Source organism: Macrobrachium nipponense, chromosome 18, assembly GCF_015104395.2.
Source record: "Macrobrachium nipponense isolate FS-2020 chromosome 18, ASM1510439v2, whole genome shotgun sequence".
In the NCBI taxonomy this organism is placed as follows: domain Eukaryota; kingdom Metazoa; phylum Arthropoda; class Malacostraca; order Decapoda; family Palaemonidae; genus Macrobrachium; species Macrobrachium nipponense.
The window spans coordinates 76932793-76954238 of NC_087211.1; the positions used below are offsets into that span (position 1 = coordinate 76932793).

A 21446-nucleotide genomic window follows, 5' to 3' on the forward strand; every position below is an offset into this window, starting at 1 on the left:
ATTTTTTTCTTTAATAGAATCCCTGTGTATACATTATCTTCTACCTTTTCAAAGAAGTTTTATATTCACATTGAATTCTAATACTACGTTATAATCTAATGCTCTAAGGAGCCAACTGGCTTTTACCTCTTTGCATTACTGAGAAGTAATTGCTGATTTCAGCGAGATGATTAATTCTGGGGTAAACACACTAAAGATCCGAGTCTAGCAAAACGTCAACCTGAATAATTATCAGTGGAATTTCATCCCTAAAACAAAAAAAGAAATTTGCTGAGTTTTTCTAGACTAACTAGGCTGTAACAAACCAACAACAGTAGCATATTGGTTAAGTCGAGAAGGAAAAATGTTAGTGAGATACTAAATTTTGACAATTGCGGATGTAAATCAGTAATGAACATATAAACTGACATAGTTAACTTAAAGAATCTGAAATGACAAACATTCCTTGGTAGAAATAATTACAAGAATATAACAATAATGTTAGCTACCCATATTCTATTCCGCGTAATGGCAGTAAATAAAAAATCGTTTGGGTATAACTAACCTGATTTAGAACGCTTAGTACTGAACTGAATACACTCCGGCTTATTAATTTCTTGACACCCAACACTTCTCACTGGCGGTTGCGAGTCACGACTCACTAGTACTAGGACATCCGAATACAGCGCATGTTCTTTCATAATCTTTCAGAGCTTTCTGTATCTTGTGTGACTGACCATTTCAAGGCCTGCGATGCTTAGGTTTTCTTAAATATCTTTTTAAATATCAACTGTATCTTCTTGAAATTTTAGCCCAACATGTTTTAGACCTTCCGCTAATGTAGGGCAATCAATATAACTAAGTATCTAAAATTATTAATAATGGCATTTTACTCTTGAATATTTCCAATTTTCTTTGCATTTGACTGAGACTTTCGGACACCGAATGTTAACAAAATATGAATGAAAGTGTACCGTACTATGATTATGACGTATAGTGTTTTACATTTTTAAATTACTTTATGGATTATTGTTTTATGTATCCAAATTAGTTTATGCAATAAAGTTTATTTGTTTCATTATTTTTGGAGATTATTATGACCTCTTGATATGTTTAGAGTATATATATATATATATATATTATATATCTATATATATATATCTATATATTATATTTATATAATATATATATATATAATATTATATTATATTATATTATATATATATATATATATCTGGAAAATATACCCGCTGAAAATTGGAGGGGCAGTAGTTACAAGCTGTTCAGGTGTGTTTGTTTAGATTGTCGTCCGCCTTCCACCCGCCCATCCTGAACTCAATGCCATCGAGCAGGTATGAGCGCATATGAAGCTATATGTACGTTCATCGTTACGGCATTTCACCATGGCAGACCTAAAGGCCAGATTGGAGGAAGCAAGGCTTGCTGTCACTAAACAGGTGTGGGAAGGAGCTGTCCAACGAAGTCAAGCTTTCGAGAACGAATACTGGCTTACTGACAAGTGCCTTAATTATTAATTCAGGGTACTTAATTATATTGCCATATATTAGCGGAAGGTGTAAAACATGTTGTGCCAAATTTTCATTAAGATACAGTTGATATTTAAAAAGATATTTAAGAAAACCTATGCATCGCAGGGCTTGAAATGGTCAATAGTCAGGAGTTTGGTCATCTGGGCAATGACGTTCTGCTCACGACACTAGAAAATGTAACCCCAGTTCGCTGTCTATTTTATTTATTTATTTTTTATAGTAGGGCATGTCAGAACGCAGGACTTCAAGCGATGTCGTATCGTTGGACCACGCCACTAACATGAAACTATAAACTGGCAGTTGTAAAGTCTGGTTGCTACCCAAGTAGAGGCAGATATTTCGATAGTCATCATTATCTTCAATAAGTCACATAACTTCAAACGGCTTTGACCTCGCATTAATAATTTCGAAAAAGGTGACTGAAATTACATTCGAAACTATCAAGTTCATGAAAAATTGTATGTACTACATTAAACTAAACTGGAAGGAAATGCTTTTGGATTCGTTATGATTTAGGGATAAAATTAATTTTCTTTTTAATCTTCCATGATGTCTGTTATTTGATTACTTAAATCTTTGCATTTTCGACAGCTGAACATTCTACGTAACAGCAGTTAATTGCTATATCCTTAAATGAAAATGGCTTTCTCAAATAACTTTCTGAAATGTCTTTCTGCTTATTTACCAAGAAATCCCATTTTACGAGAGAATTCATATTTTCAGATTCGTTTAGAATTATTCCATGACAATGCTTAAATTGTACAAAATCCCAGTGTTTTTCACAACTGAAATTTCCAAATATTAAGTACTGCTTCATACAGGGTGAAAGAAACACCTCGTATCTGTATTATTTATTCGCAGTGAAGAAACAATACAGCGTAACTCCTAAAACATTTTGTGACAGTAATTTACGTCAACATCTAAAATTCTTCCATGAAAACAAAGGTAATTTTCGAGAGCCAACTGGGTTGAGTTCTCACCAACTGAAGTCCAAAAGGACCCTGGCTCCTCTAGAGTGCTTTTGTTAAACCCGAAGCCTTTGGTTAGGCAACTGGTTGCCAATATTATATACAAAATGCACGTAGATAGATATAAATGATCATACCATAAATAAGAACAACATACATCAAAAGAAAACAATTTCTGGGGGGTACTCAATGAAAATAAGAAATTCCAATGTTAGAAGTAAGAAGAGATAGGACACAAACACAATCCCTTAAGTCGACAAGACTCGCTACTTGTCTTGGATAGAAAACTGTTGTTTACTTTTTCTTATAAAGGTAACAAAGCTGGAAGCCATGTTGGCTTTGGATGAAGCTGGTGACCTCAGGCGATATGCTCCTATCCGAATGAGTATTTTCGGGAACAGGGCCAACACCCTAGTGCAGCAAAAGTAGAATTTCCGGTTTCCATGTTTTTGTTACGTCTATGAAGAAAAATCGATCTGTTGTTGGTTTTATTCTAAGGACGCCTTGGATTTGATTCTCCACCATTATTCTGTCTCTCGTCTACGTTGAACTTCAGGGATCATTTTCATATTTTCATCTTTGAAATCTCCATCGAGAGGAGGAATCGCCACTTTGCAGTTTTTTTTTAATCATAACAAAAAGAGGAAATGTCCCATCTGAACACAAGAGGGTTATTTGTATATTTCATACGTGTTGATAGTATTTTTTCACACTCGATCCCATATATTTATAGGCCTAGTCCTTTTCCTTTATCGTTTTCTATGTCCGTTTTCTTTGAGATGTTCGCCCCTCTTTAGCTTTGAATTATCTTTGATTTTCTCTAGTGTGGATGGCTTCAGGTCACTGGTGTTGTTTCCGTCGTTTCCTTCTGCCTGGAGTCCATCGCTTGAACACGGGATGGCAAAAGCGTGCGTGGATGGAATGGCTGGTATATGGAGATTTGACTTATCGCTTTGTTCTTTCGAGGTTTCATCGGTTTTTCCTGTTCAGGCGGTCGTCAATTTAGAAGTCAGCAACGGCGTTCCTCAGCATCCTCCTTACCTACAGATGACAGAAGGCTCTGAATATTGGAGGTTAATACGAGAATACGATCATGTCATGAATATTTCAAATATGGACAAGTGGTAATATGACTACGTATTAGCCAATATGAGATCCAATTAAAACGATTTAGTTCTTGACATTTTCAAAAGGTATAAGTATTTATAAACAGTGTCATTTGGATCAGAGTGTTAAAGAAATAAAAAGAAAGAAAATGTCAGTCAGACCCAATGGTTCACATGCGGGTAAGCGCAAACAAAAGCAAATCTGCCTAATGACAAAACACCTGTCGACAGGATTATCTCTTTTTATTTACTTCCAACGATATTAATGTTTATAAGATTAATGTGCTTACTGCAAGTGGCGGTTAGGGGTATGCCCAGCAATAATTGCATGTCGCATTAATCGGTATTCAAGCGCGGGTTAATAACCTATAACAGAAAATTTCCAAAAGTGTTCGCGATGATTTTGAGAGTGCGAGGGCCACTGGGACTGGCAACCCAACGCCTTTTTCCAGCCCGGGCCGGAAGAAAACAAGAAAAGGGAAAGATATGAAGACGAAATGCAACCTGAGAAAAGTTTAATCTGAATAATGAAAAGTATTCGACTAACTGAACACCACTTCCAATGTAATGCGAGAAGCTTTAGTATTCGTTGCTCCGTTAAAGAGATTAGTTTGGGAAACGGTCTTCGGAAAAGATACGGCGATTTTAGATTCTAGACAACTTTATGTTGCTACCATTATTATTATGTATGGTGATAAATACAGAGAGTAATAACGATTTCGTGTTTATGTTGATATACTTTGATCATATCTTGCACTGTTTTTTAAAACAACGTCTAACATAAAACTTCTACTTGGAGAACGGTCCACTGTAATGAAGCAATATTCATAGATACCTTTGACGGCATTTTGCAAAGATTACACAGAATTTAATTCTTCTACTCTTCACTTTTTACCATAGATACCATTCATAAGAAATCCAAGGTATTTAGTAATCGAATTCATTACACGTGACAATTTATTTACCACCAGAAATTACCTGAGAACCGTGGGTACCTACTTGTACCTGTAGTGCCAAATCAAACATTATCAAGGTGACTTTACTATAGCTCATTATTCTTATTTGTCACTTTCTTTCTATTCAATAGATAAAACCCAATCATATGGAAAAAGTCCACAAGGCCATTGACTTGAAATTCAAGCTTTCAAAGAATATGTTGGTTTCAACCTCCCCCCTCGGACCCCACACCGCGACAGTGATTTTTCCTCGCCCTTGGGGAGGCGCGAATTCATGACATCTGAGTGGCATACCATGACACTAACCAATACCGGTGCTTAAACCAGAAAAGGAACTCGGCAAATTATTTGAACTTTTATCTTGATGTTTACATGGCATTCTCAGGAGGGATAGGAAACAAATATAATTAGAATTTATTTTGGAGAGTTTGATTTGCACCATTTCTAATTCCAGGAAAATCGGAGCTTCATCATTAATTTGAGAGAGACGCAAAAACTCCGGCTTTTTTTTCTTTTATCCAGTTATTACTTTTAATCATTCGTACCGCGAGAGAAGCAAGAAAATTAGGTATAAATAGTCTATCGTATTATTTTTAATTACTACGTCAGTACGTGATCAGCAATGTTTGTGGTCACGGGGAATGATGCATTCTATTCCGTATTTGCACGCAACGTTATTATATTCCCAGGATTATTTGTAGGTGTTCGTGGGTATAACTATACTCTGTTTTTTTTCCATCTGTCACCCGCCTGTGGTGTTTGCGTATGGTAACACTGCGTCCCGGGCTTTAGATACATAGTTACATTCAGCAATTATAATAATATCCCATTTCGAATATTAACGGTGTAATTCGCATTCTGTAAATTATTAAAACACTTTTCAGTTGTAAATGTACACCCAGATAACCTTTTATTTACCTAAAACTTATACATAGCGTAACTATCTAAAGCCCGGGACGCAGTGTTACCATACGCAAACACCACAGGCGGGTGGACAGATGGAAAAAAACATAGTATACACATATGATAACCAATTTTCTCAGAGCAGTTGTCAAAGTCATTTATTTGATAAAAAAAAATAAAGTAGAGAATTTTATCCAGTAAAAATTTTACAGTATTATAGTTTATTATGAAAAAATAGCATAAGTACAGAAAATATGATCATTGTCATGCTAAACGCAAACGGATCAAGTAAAACGCAGGCATGAATAAAGATGAAAACGGGATTTGAACGGAACAGACCTCATGGTTATAAATCAAGCATCTATCAGATGGTAGAGAAAGTGCAAAGCAGCTTTAATATTTACGGCTACAAATGGGTAACATAAGAAGCTCAAACCTGAAACTTCAAAGAAAACGTTATAATTTTTTAAAAACGAAACGTGAGTGTGAATTTTAATTTTCCCTCAAAAAACGCATGAAGAACAGGGATTGTTTATCTGGTTCACTCTCACATTATCTCTCATTATCCGGATTATGTTTATGATCTGTTTAAAACACCAAAAACGTTGCACCAGGCAATTGAGTAAGGAGCGATAGAGCTTGAAGGCGTCTGAAGAATAAGAGAAGGACTATTTCAAGGTTTTCCTACGAATGTGCCCTTCACCTGCGCCTCCTAACCCATGGCAGAAGCAAAGTGGGGCCGAACTCCTTTTCCTCCCATGTAACCCCAGGACAGGTATAAGTTAGGCAACTGAAATTAAAAGAAAAACACAACGAAAAGCATAATAAAGTTAAAAAATAAAAACGAAAGAAGACGTAAACATCCAGAGCAGACAGATAAAAGCGAAAGGGAAAGTATATCACTGTTAAGTGCAATCCAAGTTAGTTTAATTCGTTAATCAGGCGATTAGCAACAAATAAAAGCTGTTTTGCATTTTGTTCGTCTCGTGGACTATGGCATTCATCAACGTTAATCAAACAACTATTGTAAGAAAATAAAAGGCAGCAAAAATCATAAGTAAAAGTCAAGTGTAAAATTGTAACAAATTAAATATTTTTTTCCTCGTGGCAGAATCCATAACGACTTTTAAGAGCCATTTTTAAAATGGCTCTGCTCCAGTTAAGATAATGCTCTTCAAAAAATAAGCTTTTCAGTCGGGTGTTTCTGAAAAGAGCAGATGAGAGCGTGAATGGGAAAACTATTAATGAAACCACCCTCTCGAAAAGTTATTTTTCTTTTGACATTAACGGGACATTTGGAGATGCGATACTGAAATCAGGTTTCTGTAGCCCATCACAGAATAAAAATGTCAAAACGGGCAAATTTTTATTCATAAACTATTCGCTTTCACTGTAAATCCTAAAGTCATACTTATCTGAAAAATATTGATTCTAGCTGCCATCTTTACATAGCCTATAGCCCCTACAACTGCACCATCAAACTTTGGATTCATTTCAGTAGGCTGTTTAAAGTCACAGCCTCACGCATATTCACAGGCATACAGACAAACCAAAGATAAAATATTTGTTGTCAAAAAGAAAAAAAAAATCTTTCTTCCTACAGTAGAAAGACACCTGAGCAAGAAGACAATTTGTACTCCATTGGGCGAGGTGTCAAACGCAGGCCATCTGCACGTAATACTGCAGAGATTCAAAAACATTTCATGGTTTTTCACATCTCTTCTTTAAGTTGTATTCCCTTTCTTGCCTTTCGATAGCTTGATACAGCTACCATTAAACATTTTTGTCATGTCAACTCAGCTTGCTCCTCCTCCTCCTCCACCTCCTTCTCTCTTTCTCGCTCTCTTTCTCTCTCTATCTCGTTCCTTGTCCATTTTCTCACTCCACTTGACCTTACCATTTCCAACCCCTCAGACATCCGTTTCACTTTATTTTATTTTAATTGGCGTCTCTCCCTTGCATTCTCTTCGGAATCCATCTTTCTTTCCACTTTGAATTTTGTCACCACTTTGTTCCTAAAACAATAATTTACCTTAAACTTTTTCTCGCTCTCACTGTGAATAACTTGCTCAGTTATTTGTCCAGTGACCACTCCTAAATTTGCGTAGTGTAGATGGCATTTTACGTGGTAAAGACACTCAATAAACATGTATATATAACGCGCATATACTACAGAGTATACTTTTGAAAGTGGATTTTACAGATAAAAATAGAAGACCTGAAATTTGCGGAAATAAAAAGAAGGAAACCACTCGACACCTAGAGCTTGAGTCACAATTTTGCTCAGATGTGCTGATACTCTAGAACCATGCTAAAGTTACTTCTCAGCGGGACTAAAAGACTGTGCTCTAAAGCCCAACTGAATATAAAATACTTGAAGAACAACAAAATCAACGGTGATAAAACAAATGACGGTCTGCGGCACTGTACAACATAAAGTGATCGAGATATGAGATAAATAGAAGAGCGTAGTCTCACTACAAAAGCACACTAGTAGAGGACAAGAGAACTTGACCCTGATGTCCGGTCGCCATCAAACTATACTTCTACAAAATAGACGTTGGGGATCCTTAGGGAGTAAATGATACAAAAGCCACTATCCTCATGTCCCCCGTGCAGGAGACAAACGTACCCGCGAAGAGCTGGAGGTCTGCGCCGTTTCTTCCTCCGCTGTGGCGGTTGATTCGCGGGCGCTAAGAGTGGTAGTACGAGCCGAAGTCAACGCGGCCTTCGTGTCACCGGCTGTGGCAGCTGCTGACGAGACTGAAGCCTGTTGACATCCAATGAAGGACTAACTATTTCTCTCTCCCTAAATATGTTTCCTTTAGAACTAACTCAAACAGGCCACCATGGTTGCTGGATCCTAATGCACCTTACCATGAAACCTAACTGATAGTCTTACCATCAGCTGGAAGACTCCAGGCTCTACATGTTTGTTCCTTTGCACTCTACATGTCTATACCCTCTGTGCACCTGGGACTACATGGAATTTGATCTCTCAAGAGCTTTTACTCTTCAGCTTTGGGTGTTATGGATTCTTGTACCCTGGCCATTGCCGTGAGTTAATCTTTAAAGGAGTCTATTATAAAGAGCTGGTTTTTCTTTATATTGGGAGTTTGTGATTAGCTAAGGAAGGGGAAAAAATTATTCTGAGTGCATGCACACTTACTAAAGCTTTACTGTTTTGAACGAGCGGTGTGCATAGCTAAAGCTGAAACAAGTTAAGAGAAAAAATATCGTGAGAATTAGAATTGCACTTAAGATTTTTTGTCAAGGATGATTAAGTTCCTTCGGTTTGGTACGAATTGTTTATGGATGCGCAAAGCTCACGTCTATAATCTACAAGTACCCTGCAAAGTGAAAGTGTGGATATGTGAAAAGAAATAAAACTTAGTCATTCTTGACAGATTAGCATGAGTGCTTGATTACAATCAGAGAAGAATCACTTCGATGCAAAAGCAGAGATTTTGTTTATTATATATATATATTTTTTTTGCAGCCGTCGAGCGGAAGAGAAGAAGGAGAAGGCGAAAAAATAGAGATCTTTGTTTATGTACACCTTTCTCTTTCAGTTCAAGTAAAAGAACTTACATGCAAATGAGTCTGAGGTGGATTTATGAACGCCATAATAGTTTCTGTAATGAAAGGGATTATCAACCGAATAAGTAGCACAAGTTCAGTCACAGAGAAATGAATTGACATTCATAGAACACAGAGATCCTTCATACAAACAGGTCTAGGATCAGATGGCTGACACGGACAATAGATCATTCACAAAGGAAAGCGTTGGATACAAGGCGCGCATTCACGACGAGAAACTTTTGTGGATCTAGACGAGGACAGAGGGACATTACGTGACCTGTACAGGTAAGAAAGTCAGAATGATCTCTAAAAAAGGCATTTTCATTTTTCTGCAGAATGTCAACACCGTGAGAGGTGTAAAGCGGCTCTGGTCACACATGTTTGTTGGACTTTATCTGTAAAAGAACACAACAGAAAAAATCATTTTAATTGTGTGGTATAAAAGAAAATCTGAATGTTAGTCAGATAAAGAGGCATTATCCATGAAGGTTTCATCTAGATTAACGAAAATGTAGAATGCTGTTTATTTCTAGGAGAAAACGGAAGGAGAACCATGCAATGGTTTGCATTCTTGCAAGAAGCTTCTACTGAGGTTTGTTTAACAGACAATGCATTCTTTGAGCGTAGTTTCATTTACGCACAGGTCACTGTTTGGTGTTCTTCATACGACTTCATCATCATCGCTATCGAAATGAAAAGGGTTCCTAGCGAACGAGCCGTTTTAATCTTAGTGGGAAAGTTAGGTGGTCACTCTTTCGAAGCCTTTTGCAGCGAGGACTTCCCTACAGAATGTGAGTGGATAGATTACTGCAGAATCAAATAACTCATTCATAATGCAAAGGAGAATCTGCCACGTTATTTCCAATGAGGATTGTTCAAACTCGAGGATATTTTCGTTCTGTCAAATGCCTCCTTGATCCTAGACCTCTGTATTGGAAATGCCTGCCAAGCTGATTAATAGGCCTAGTTGGTTTCGTACCGCAGCTGTCTTTGCACTGCTTATCAGCACTTTAGCCGTGAGGGAAAATTAAGAAATGTTGCCATAATAAACAGACTAAAAACAGATAAAAGAAAATGAAGCACCGTTAGAGGCTGGCAGTTGACTTTGGAGTGTTCTTTGTCCTGTCATCAGATTATCACATCGAAATCATCACGTAGCTCGTCTGTTGTTTTCTTGAGTATAAACCTACGGTAATTGCCGTAGACAACTTTATGAAATGTGTTTGCTTTCTTCTGATACAAAGAACACTGCCATCAGCCATTGCTAACGACTATAGAAAAAAAATGAGAAAATGTCTGTTTTGTTTTGTCATTTATTGCATTAATATCCAATATACCTCTCGCCTCAAGCTGCTGGAGTATTTGCCATAGGTGTCGTCCAATCGCTGTACGGCTTCCCTGGACTGGAAAGAATTCTTCATTCAAACTATAAAATATCGTAGAATTGGATTTTCACGGGATTTATGAGTTTCTTTTAACGGATGGTTTCGTGTGATATCCATAATAAAGAAATAATTAGACATGAAATGTTTACTACGAGATTTTATAGTTCGAATCAAATAAGAAAAGGCTCTTATACGTACATATGCCTATAGTCGATCAAAAGAGCTGAACCTGTTTTAGGGTGACAAGTGTAGAAAGTCGTCACGTACAATGGCAAGTACATGCACTACATGAACATAAGATAAACTTCATAAGAAAACAATAAAAAAAAAAACGTTAACGCTGTCATTCCTGGAATGTGAACTTTGAAAACAGGTTCAGCCCTTTATGATTGTCAAGAGAGAAATAGAACCATCAGCAGTTCAGGTAACTTAATACCAACACATTTACCTAATCTTGAAAGAGCATTGTAGTTGAGAAACATTAGCCTAGGTACAGGAAATATGACAAAATCTAAACAAGTTCACACCTCTTTGGAGAAAGGCTACTTTTAAGGCTCTGTTTTCTATCTTCCTGACCATTTGCTTGCTCTCCTTTTGTCTGCTTGCTTTGACACATTTTCATTCTTGCAAACACACACACATATACACGAACAAATTCACGCTACCCTCCCCCCAAAAGAGGAAGGTTAGCAGTGAAAAAATATGCGTCAGGAATTTATATTATTTGCATACATACAGTACTTGCACATCCTCTTACTCCTCTTCTCTTCAACATGTATGCAGTTTTTGCTAAAAGTTGAGCACTAGTAGAAATCTTGTCCTTTATCACAAAAGCCATGCTTTAATGTACATACATCACATACACATACAAACTCATACACACATATAATTATATATATATATATATTATATATATATATATTATATATATATATATATATATATATATATATATATATATATATAGTGTATGGGATGTATGCTCGCGCATATGAATCTTTCGATTTACTTCATGATATCCGTCTTGTATATTTTGTACGTGGGGAACATGTCTCTTCTTTGACTATATCAAAACCATATCTGATTTCTTTTGCAACCTTCTGCTCTACTGCACACACACATAACATACTTACATCTAGACCAACGCCGTGCCTGGCACGGAAGTTAGCAATAATGTCATCGGCAGCTCGTTCAAAGTCCGATGGGTTGGATAATGGGCGGGGCTCGAAGAAGTCTGCGATGGCACTGGGCTGTGGGGAAGTGCCCCTTGGGGGTGGAAGTGGTCTGGTCGCTGCCAGCGCGGATGGTGCCATGTTCTGGGTCTCCTGCAACAAGGAAAGGAGGTCAGATGCCACAGGGAAAACCGACGTAAAGCCGGATAATTGTAGCATGATCCTGTTGTACAAATCATCAACTCTCAAGCACCAGAAAAAGGAAAGGATGCCATGCAGTCGGTCTAAAATACAAAAGAAGGATTCAAGTGTGCATGTAAGTCACTTGCAGAGTGCCATTTCCATGTATAAGCTGTGTACCAAGTCCAATATATTCACATCTTACTAATGCTTGTCATATTTTTGTGTAAACTTCACCAACAGGTAACCTCTAAGAAATATTTTGTAGACGGTAAACCAACGTTGACATGGATTGTAGAATATCCGTCATACTAAAAACAGACGCTTAATGTACAAGACTGAAATGCAGACCTTCATTCTGTTGGCCTAATTATCCGAAGACAGAAACATCTTTTTAATAGAAATAACAGTACAAATTCATCCTGTAAAGAAGCATCTTTAGGTATCACCTAATTTTATAGAGCAAACAAATGGATATAAAAGTGTAAGTTGTTCTTTCGCCTCCATTAGTGGGCAAACCATAGTAGGAACAAAACGGAAAAAAATACAGAGCAGTTTTGTTTGATGCAGCAAACAAGCACTTGCTTTAGATTATGCTAAAATCATTCCAGGGGCTTCATGATTCGTCAAAAACTAAAAGTTCGAGGGAAGAATTAATAGGAAAGGTTCGGATTACTGATTCAGAAAGACGCCACAAACATGCAAAGACGCATGGACTTTGCAGTGCAGTCTGCTTTAAGAAGCGACAAAGAAATGTTAAAATTATATGTATTAGTAAGACTTGAAGTCTAAAGAAATTAGGATGCTATCACATACATGTTCTCAAAGTCATCCCTGAAAGTTGCAGCGTTAAAGTTAACAGGTCACAGACGACAGGAGAAACTATAAGCGTGTGTCTCTTGAACCTCACTGACCAAACAAACGGCACAAAGCAAGGAGGAGGTCCTGGATCTCCTGTTCTTCACATCAGCGGTTCTCTTAACTAACTGGCGCTGGATAGGAATGGGCGGGGCGTTTGACGGAGAGGGTCATGCAAGTGATGTTTCTCAGGAGGAATGAGCGGCCAAGATGGGTCCAGCAGCACAAAGCAAAAGGCAACAGTTAACACACTGAATTCACAACTCACAAGGCTGTGAGGAGCCAAGAGGCCAGCCATGTCGATTCCCATAGTCCGACACATAGCATCACCCTTGGGATGGTGGTCCGAGGCCGCTCCAAACACACCCAGGGGGAATTTGGGGAGGAGAGATAGGCTACTACTTTAGGGTAGAATCAGCATTACTACTGGAAAGCTAAAGGTACGACATGAACTATTATGGGGGATCGAAACATTTGATCTACTTGAACAGGAAAGGATGCAGTCTACTGAGAAGGAGGATACGTAGTAATGAAAACTGTGCACACAACTCTGGGATCATTGTCATGGCGAAATCAAGATTTCAAAGCACAGTCTCTTCGCAATAAATTCAAGAAATGAATGTCGACAGAGCCATCAATAGCAGCATTCGAGTAGATTGGTAGCACCGAAGATTTCCATTCAGTTACTACTTGAAATTGAAGGCGTAGTATGCAAGCTCACTCTTAATTAAACAACTGGTATTACTGGGGAGAGAAGCAACACGCGAGAATGTCAGCAAGAACGTGTGAAGTTGCCGAAGGGGCCAGTGAAAGCACAGACGAAAAAAGTGAAAATAAAAAAGCGAAACGAAAGAGTAAAACGTTAAGATAAATAAAATGTGTTATATATAAAAAAATGTTATCCGTTTGTTGGACGTCGAAGCATTCAACGGCTAGTCACTGAGATCATGGTTAAAAGATATCCAGTACGAGAATTAGCACTACACATAGTCAAGAAGAAGCGTTAGGGTGTTCTTTCAGTTAATGAATAGCGCAATGAAGCATCAGTAGAAACCAGAAAAAAGTAAATAAATAGAACGAGAAACCTACAATTAGAATTCTAAGATTAAAGATATGAACCGACACGAAAGATTGGAGACATTGCAAGGGACGGAAGTTAAGGTCACGTGTGACCTTTGGACACTCCCGCCTTGGATTCATGAGGTCATGTCGCCTTTTGGGAAATGTCCGAAGGACACAGCTTAAGATCTTCAGCCCTTTCTTTTATTACTTCAAGTACAATAATTGATTTCTTTTCATTAGCATTACCTCCATGTTAAGAAGCAGTCCTGCCCTTGCAATGTTTCCGTTTGTCCAGTCGCAATATCTAAGCCTATACACATAGATTTTTTTTTAATTTTACCTTATGATTAACAACTGCGTAACTATAAGAATAAAGTTCTTAGTTGTCTAAATTAAAGGCATAAATATATATAAAAGCTTTACATTCGCATCACCAAGGAGGAGCCAATTCACTGCTGAACATGTTTGACTAAAAATAATGAGGGCAAATTTTCTCTGATCACGTGTGAATTAGGGGGAGGGGGAGAAAATGGGGATTGGTGAGGGGGATTGGAGAGGGGTAGGAGGGGGATCTCCCATCCCCTTAGATCCGGACCCTCGCAGCTGCTACCTTTGGGGTGTAGGGCATGAAGCCGCAATAGTCTTCCTGCAAGAATAATACCACATTGACACTTCACTGGCAACGCTGTCCTTCACAAGGAGCATTGTCTCACTCACCGATCTTTTTAGAGGACATTTGCCTACGAGAAATAGAATGGTGGAGACCTCTTTATATCCCAAAGATTTTCTTGAATTCGTTCTTTTTTTCTACAAGATATCATTCAGGTATTTTTCAGGTATACACGATATTTCATGGTTGTACTAACAGGTATTGTTACATTTTAGTATGATACATTTCACATGAGTTATTTTGCTTGCTGTTCTTTTTGCTTTTGCTGTTGTTTTTGCAGCTATCTACGAGAAAAATGAGGGCGTTCAAATATTATCTCTTGCTGTCTGTTACACAGGGAATTTCCTAAGAGGTGAATTGCAAATATGAATGTTGATATCATTAGTCCAGCTGTTTGTCAGTGGCTTAGTAAGTGCGTTTTCCTTCTCGATACTAAAGCACCTAATGGAACTAGGAAAAAGATTCTAAAAAAAATTCTAAATTCGCAGAGAAATTGTGGTCATTTAACAATTTGATGATCCATTGGAATGGTACTATATATATGTTTTGAAATCATCTCATATGCTACACTGTATATAGCATCAGAAAAGAAGGAAAAATATAACCCTTTGGGATTGGAAGGATTAAGAATCTCACATTCAGAGGATGATCACTTTGATAATGACCAAAAATGTAGAACAAATATTTACAAAAGACTGGAAGAAGAAGAAGAAGAAAAAAAAAGAAGAAGAAAGGAAATGTTCCCATCTGCACTTGAGACAGAGGTCACGCCTGTATGGCAGTCAAGTTTCCAGGGATTTCCACCTACTGCATCACGTCTTCTGGATGTAGCCTGTGCCTCAGTTGAAAACAAATGAACATCTGATGCACATAGTATTTGTTACAGAGATCAGCTCCTACTGCAAGGTAGGCAGATCTGGTGAGTTGAATATTATCTGTTCTGCTGAAAGGTATTAAACTCTACGACTTGGTCTCATGACGAAAGACTGTTTTATGTTTTGTTTTTTTATGAATGAACACACTGATGCAATGAGCGTCATATGAACTCACCTCGTGACATTAGAACAACAGAAAGCGGGAAGCAGATGGATTACTAATGTTACTGATTGGTTTTGGTTGCGTTCCGCGATGACGGAAATATTGTGCGGATTATAAGAAATGCCAGACTTAATCCCAAGCTGGGATCCAACAGGTGCTGCTGATATTAGTGGTTATTGTTTCATGTTTATTCCGACTCACTTTCTTGTAACGTTCAGGATACTTCAGTGATGTTAAGAATACCCTTGGAAAGTTGTCGACGGGATCCACCTCGGCAATCTTATGTCATTGTTAAAGAAACGAGAGCAACCAAAAGGTTTATTAATACGTATCAATCTAACATAAAGGTATGAGTCAATTTGGCTGAGTCCTGTCTATAAATCATCAGCTCTCTGGAATTCAGTGTTGCCTAATAACAATTCCTTAAAAACAATAAGCAAGCTTTTCTGTATATAATAAAAAACACATCAAATGTTGATATTTTTTCACCCAAGTTCAACACATTGATAAAGAAAAATTGTTGTAAACCGCAACAGAACTGTTGTTGAGTGTTGTTTTTTCAAGCAAACCAACTGAGTGCTTTTGGTTAAAAACGTCTCACGTGTCAACGAACAAATAAATTAGCCAGAAATGATTATTTGGCGAAAATATAATTCATCAAACGTGGCAAGCTAAACAGTAGAATGACTTTTATTGTGACCTCTTTTTCTAGTGACAGTCAATACTCAGTCAATACCTCAAAGATTAACGAACTGAAGATTTCAGAATCTTTTATTCTTTATCTAACTGTCAGTATGTAGGTATTTGCTAACCTGAAAAATGACTGTTCTCAGTGCCATGGCCCAACACAACATTTATTAAGGGACACGCCCACCTGAGACTAATCTCATATAAGGTCACAAAAATTTCGCAGATGCGTTGAAGGAAATGCATGCGTAGATAGATTAACGAAAGCATAATTTGCAAATAGAAAGTATACTACATACACAAGAATATATTATATATATATATATATATATATATATATATATATATATATATATATATATATATATATAATATAAATGCATGCATAAGCTGCATACACAACAGACACAACATGTATATATATATATATATATGTATATATATATATATATATATATATATATATATATATTTTTATATATAATATATATATATATATATACGTCAATGGTTCACTCTTGATCTCACATGTGAAAGAAATAGTCATCCTCCAATAGAATTTCATTCCGGCAAGAAACGGAAGTAGGTGAACAACGTCTGCTTCCAAGAAAAGTAAACAAGACGTGGCAACTTCTATAAATATCCGGTTGAAGCGAAGTGACATTTCAGCCTTGCATCAAGCTCAAAGCCATGTAGCACAACTTGTTCGAACACAGTTGCCTCGACAGTTCGGAGCTTCGAAACCAAACTAGTTTATTTGTTCTGGAGCACGAAGACTTAGCTCCAGGATGGATTCCGTATCTTTAGGGAGCTTTTGAAATAGTGAACTGTGTTCAGCGTCTTTTCTCAAAACTACGTCACATCCACTTGACTAACAGAGGGTTATCCTCCGGCGATTCAGGAGGGAATCGTTGGTCCTTAGTGCTTCCCAGAGAAACCCAAAGGCCTCGTGTATAAGGAGGGTCCAACAAGGTTATAGTTTTCTTTTTGTTTTTGGATGGGCAGGCTTTGAAAATTTGTTAATTTTCTTCTTCTTCTTCTTCTTAATATTATTATTATTATTATTTCTTTCTGTTAAACAGGTGAAACCACTGTGGTTAGAGTCAGTTGGCACAAAGGATGAGGCTGCAAGCATCGCTGTTCGTTTTCCTCACACCTTTCCTGGGAGATTCCATTCTGCCATCTTTGGTTACATATTGTCTCTGGAATCCCCGGAGGATAGCCTCTGTTAAACAAATTGAATTGGCTTAGTTTTGGAAAGAGCCCCACAACATAGGTCCTGCTGTCTTAAGCTCCTTGAAGATACAGAATCCACCCTTGTCTCCGGAAACCCTTCTTGTGTCCAGGATTGATCGCTCTTCTTCAAAGAGCTTCAGAACGAGGGAACTGTGTGATGTCTTTTTTTTTTCAAAAACGAGGTCTAATATGCTTGACTCATTGAGGCTGACCTCCGGGGATTCCGGAGGGAATCTTTGGTCCCTGGTGATGCTAGGGACCATATGGTGCTTGCGAGAGAAGCCTTGAGGCCCTGTTGTGTAAAATAAGCCCAAAATGGTTATATATTATATTTCTAGTGCTGAAGGAACCTATTTCACGGAGCGACACGGCTGAGCCCAGAATATTATGTTTGCTTCATAAAGGTAGGTACGATGTTTTAGCTTCTCCCGTCTTTGGAAATGAATGAATTTCTTGCTGCTTCTTATAATTATTATTATTATTATTGTTAAAGTCAAATATGACGGCAAAACAAAAGAATTCAGATGGCATGTCCTGACCGTGAAAGAACGTTACATACCATCCATAGGAATTCCTGCATGATTCTATGGCGAGATAAACTGGTCTGGCGCTGAACGACGGAAAGTCTAAACGTGGAGTTTATTACACTTAGAAAAAACAAATACACTGTAGTTTCTCATAGAGAGATGATGACATCAAAGTATTTACAATGGGCATCACTGTTTCATACGCCTCTGAGCTTATGCCATCAATAGGTTTTGCTTGATGAAACACAGACGTGTTGAATCGTTTTTACGAAGTACGAGATCGCATTAGCTCCGAGTATCATGTTACTGGTCCTTGAATGACAAGCCGCGTCAGCATATGCAATTAACCGGCTATTTATAAATAGAGATGCCCGGAGTGGCACCTCGAAGAGAGGAGGCGAGAGTGAGCGATAAGGCATAATAAGAGGAGAAGAGGAGGTGGATGAGAAATGGAGAGACTTGGCTGCCTACACAATGCAACAAACTACGAATGTTTCACGCCGTTTTTATAAGCAGCTGTAGAAACATATAAAACGAGACGATTTTAATGGGTTTGATAAAGGCTCTCCCCTACGTCTTGGCTTTGGTTCGGACTCTTGAGCAACAGGTATTTCATCTTGCAAATACTTAGGTTGGAATGCCGGTTCGTTATAGTATATATATATATATATATATATATAATATATCTATATATATATATTATATTATATAACATATATTATGTATAATATATATGTAATATAATGTATATATGTGTATATATACATATATATATATATATATATATATATATACATTTGTATGTATGTTTGTGTGTGTAAAGCTGCTTCGTATATCATTATAAATATGATGCATTCCCATGTGCAAGAATTTACGCCTTTTACGTATAATAAGTTTATTACTTGCGTAATGTTATGGTTGTAAGAATCTTGTGCCTTGTTAAGGAAGAACAGGTGAAAATACGCTCATGGGGAAATAAAGTTTCTGAGAGAGAGAGAGAGAGAGAGAGAGAGAGAGAGAGAGAGAGAGAGGGCGGCGGCCGGATGGGTAGGAGGAGGGGACGAACCGGCAGAAAAAAAGAGGGGGTGAGAGATGGCCCCCAAAAAAAAAAAAGATAAATTAAGAGAAAAACTCGCCTCTCAAACTCAAGTTGAACCAACCGAACTGCCAATGGAAAGATGCCTACATAAACACAGTAGAATGCGTCATAAAAATAAACCGATGAAATATGAGTAACATTCTTGGTGCAGAAAGAAGATCCAGAAATAAAACGAAAACAGTGCAGACATTCGAAGACTGACAGCAAGCATTCAGGAAGTCTACTTTTAGCCAGCAGGCAATCTTGGTCTAACGCTGAAGTTCACATTAGCCTCGAAATGACGAAGGAGAGACTGTGACAAGTCCCTCCCTGGCTGATGACATTCCTCTCCATCAGTAACATATATTGGAATAATCATTCTGATAAGCTTGCTGCTGACGAACCAGATGATTCGTCGTTAGGCGTTGGTTACATAGCACTCTCAGTTTGCATGGATGATTGTTGAACTGCCGGAGTGATTATGTAACATGGAGAAAGCCTTTCCAAGACCCACTTTCCCGTCTATAGATTCTTGGGGTTTGATATCGCTCACTTTCTTTGCTATGATATACCTCAACTCTTTTTATTCATCATCTGGGAGATTTCACAGAAAAAATGAAAGTTCTGATGAGATTCTAAATAAGAGAAATCTATACTCTGAGCCATATCTCTGAAAGGTAACCAACGGGACACTTTTTTTTTTTTTCGTCATAGTTTAACTAGATCGTGAGTCACAGAGCTTAATCTTTATGAGGCTTAAAATGTAACTGAGTTTCTCACACAGCTATCAAGATGATCAAGGGGCAAGAGGACCTTTTGTAGCTTACGTAAATATTACGTCTGTAAGAATGGCGTGCCTGACAAGGAAGACCAAGTGAATTACAAGTTCAATGGGAAATGAAGTTCCTGACAGGTTGGTTACTTCGAGACGTCTCACATTTCAGTTATGAGATAATAAAAAAAAGATAGAAGCAGGCCAACATGGCTGTCTTGCTCTCTGGCTTAAGTAGGTCAAATACGTCATTCTCACCCAGCACGGTTTACCATTCCTCTCTTGAATAAGCTTTGACAGACGCTGTTCAATACTAACTGTCTGCTGCAATAAATGGCTGCAACTGATTAATCTGTTGGTACAAAGACGAAAAAAAAAAAAGGGAGAGAGAGAGAGAGAGAGAGAGAGAGAGAGAGAGAGAGAGAGAGAGAGAAGAGAGAGAGAGAGAGAGAGACTCGAGTCTCTTCAGCTTGAGAAATCAGAAGGTTCTTCTGAGGAAACGAACGAGGTCGCAGCATACTTCTTTTTCATCTAAAGTATATGAGAGGTTTCCTGCATGACCGAAAATGGTGGCCGGGGAAGCATCCAGTGCCAAAATTAGTGCCAGGGTTTGTGCCAAACACGGTCAGGCAGGGTTGGTTAACGCTGCCCCTCCCGGTGCCAGATGCACCAGCCCGAGAGCCTTTCATATTTTTATTTTCTGTGTTGCCAAATTTCTCGGATACATCAGGAAACAATACGGTGGGTAGATGCAGGTAAAAGTATTCACTGAAAAATTGTAACTCATGATAAGATTCTAGACAAGAGAGATCTCTACATTCCGAGCCACATCTCTGAAAGGTAACAACCGGGGCGTTTTATTTTTTCTTGTTTTTTGTTTTTTGTCTTCGTCACAGTTTAACTAGATCGTGAGTCAGAGAGCTTTATCTAAGAGGTTTAAAATATAACTCAGTTTCTCACACAGCCATCGAGATGATAAAAGGATAAGGTGACCTTTTATAACATATGCTGGAGAGAGAGAGAGAGAGAGAGAGAGAGAGAGAGAGAGAGAGAGAGAGAGAGAGAGAGAGAGAGAGTGAGTAAGCCAATCAAAGGAAACTGAATCAAAAACAGTCTGAGGAAAACACTAAGGTTTCATAAAGGTTTATCCGGCCGGTCGTTTACTGATGCATTTTCCACATCTGCCATACTTGAGCGTCCGAAGCTATTGGAGTAGGTTTGCAAACGACTGCCAGACTTGTTGCAAAAGAAATCTGAATATTCGTCCATTAAGATGATTCAAGTGCTGATCATTCTTTTGGCTGCGGAACTTTGGGGACGCGTTTGTTACAAATTGTTCTAAGTTCCTCTACGAACTTAGCTCAAAGTTCCTGATGGTGAATGAAATAACCATCTCCAATTTTATGGGATGATTACATGTTAATGATTCTTTTTTTAGTGCCTTGTAATTGTAACTCACAAAGATATTAAATAACAACGCTTTGTTTATTGAGGAAGTTCAGATATGTGAGCAGGTGCCAGAATTATATTCAAAGCTACTTCGTAATGAGCTCTTCTTTTTTTTTACACCAGTGATTCTTCATAAATCATTCATTTTCCCAATGAGTATTCCTCATCATTTACAGGAATTTTAAAAGAAATTGATTAAATGGCCTCCGAGATCTGAAGTGTAATCTGTGAGGTCAAGTATAACACAAGTTTTTATTGAAGTCTCCAAACGACCAATCTTAATTTCGG

General features: G+C 37.8%; 1 protein-coding gene across 5 annotated transcripts in view; it reads right to left on the reverse strand.

Moving 5' to 3' along the window:
- Nucleotides 1–2368: 2368 nt before the first annotated feature.
- The window catches only part of LOC135197219 (uncharacterized), a 31230-nt gene continuing 12152 nt past the window's right edge, over nt 2369–21446 (reverse strand). The window contains exons 2-8 of one of the 5 annotated variants that reach the window (XM_064224279.1): nt 15611–15688; nt 12908–14347; nt 11563–11754; nt 10382–10447; nt 8095–8232; nt 6166–6252; nt 2369–3538 (exon numbers count right to left, since the gene is read on the reverse strand). In XM_064224279.1, the coding sequence (XP_064080349.1) occupies nt 6175–6252; nt 8095–8232; nt 10382–10447; nt 11563–11754; nt 12908–12961 (528 nt within the window). In that variant the 5' untranslated portion in view covers nt 12962–14347; nt 15611–15688 and the 3' untranslated portion in view covers nt 2369–3538; nt 6166–6174. The remainder of the gene's footprint in view (nt 3539–6165; nt 6253–8094; nt 8233–10381; nt 10448–11562; nt 11755–12907; nt 14348–15610; nt 15689–21446) is intronic. The other 4 variants (XM_064224278.1, XM_064224275.1, XM_064224277.1 and 1 more) reach the window with 4 other exon arrangements.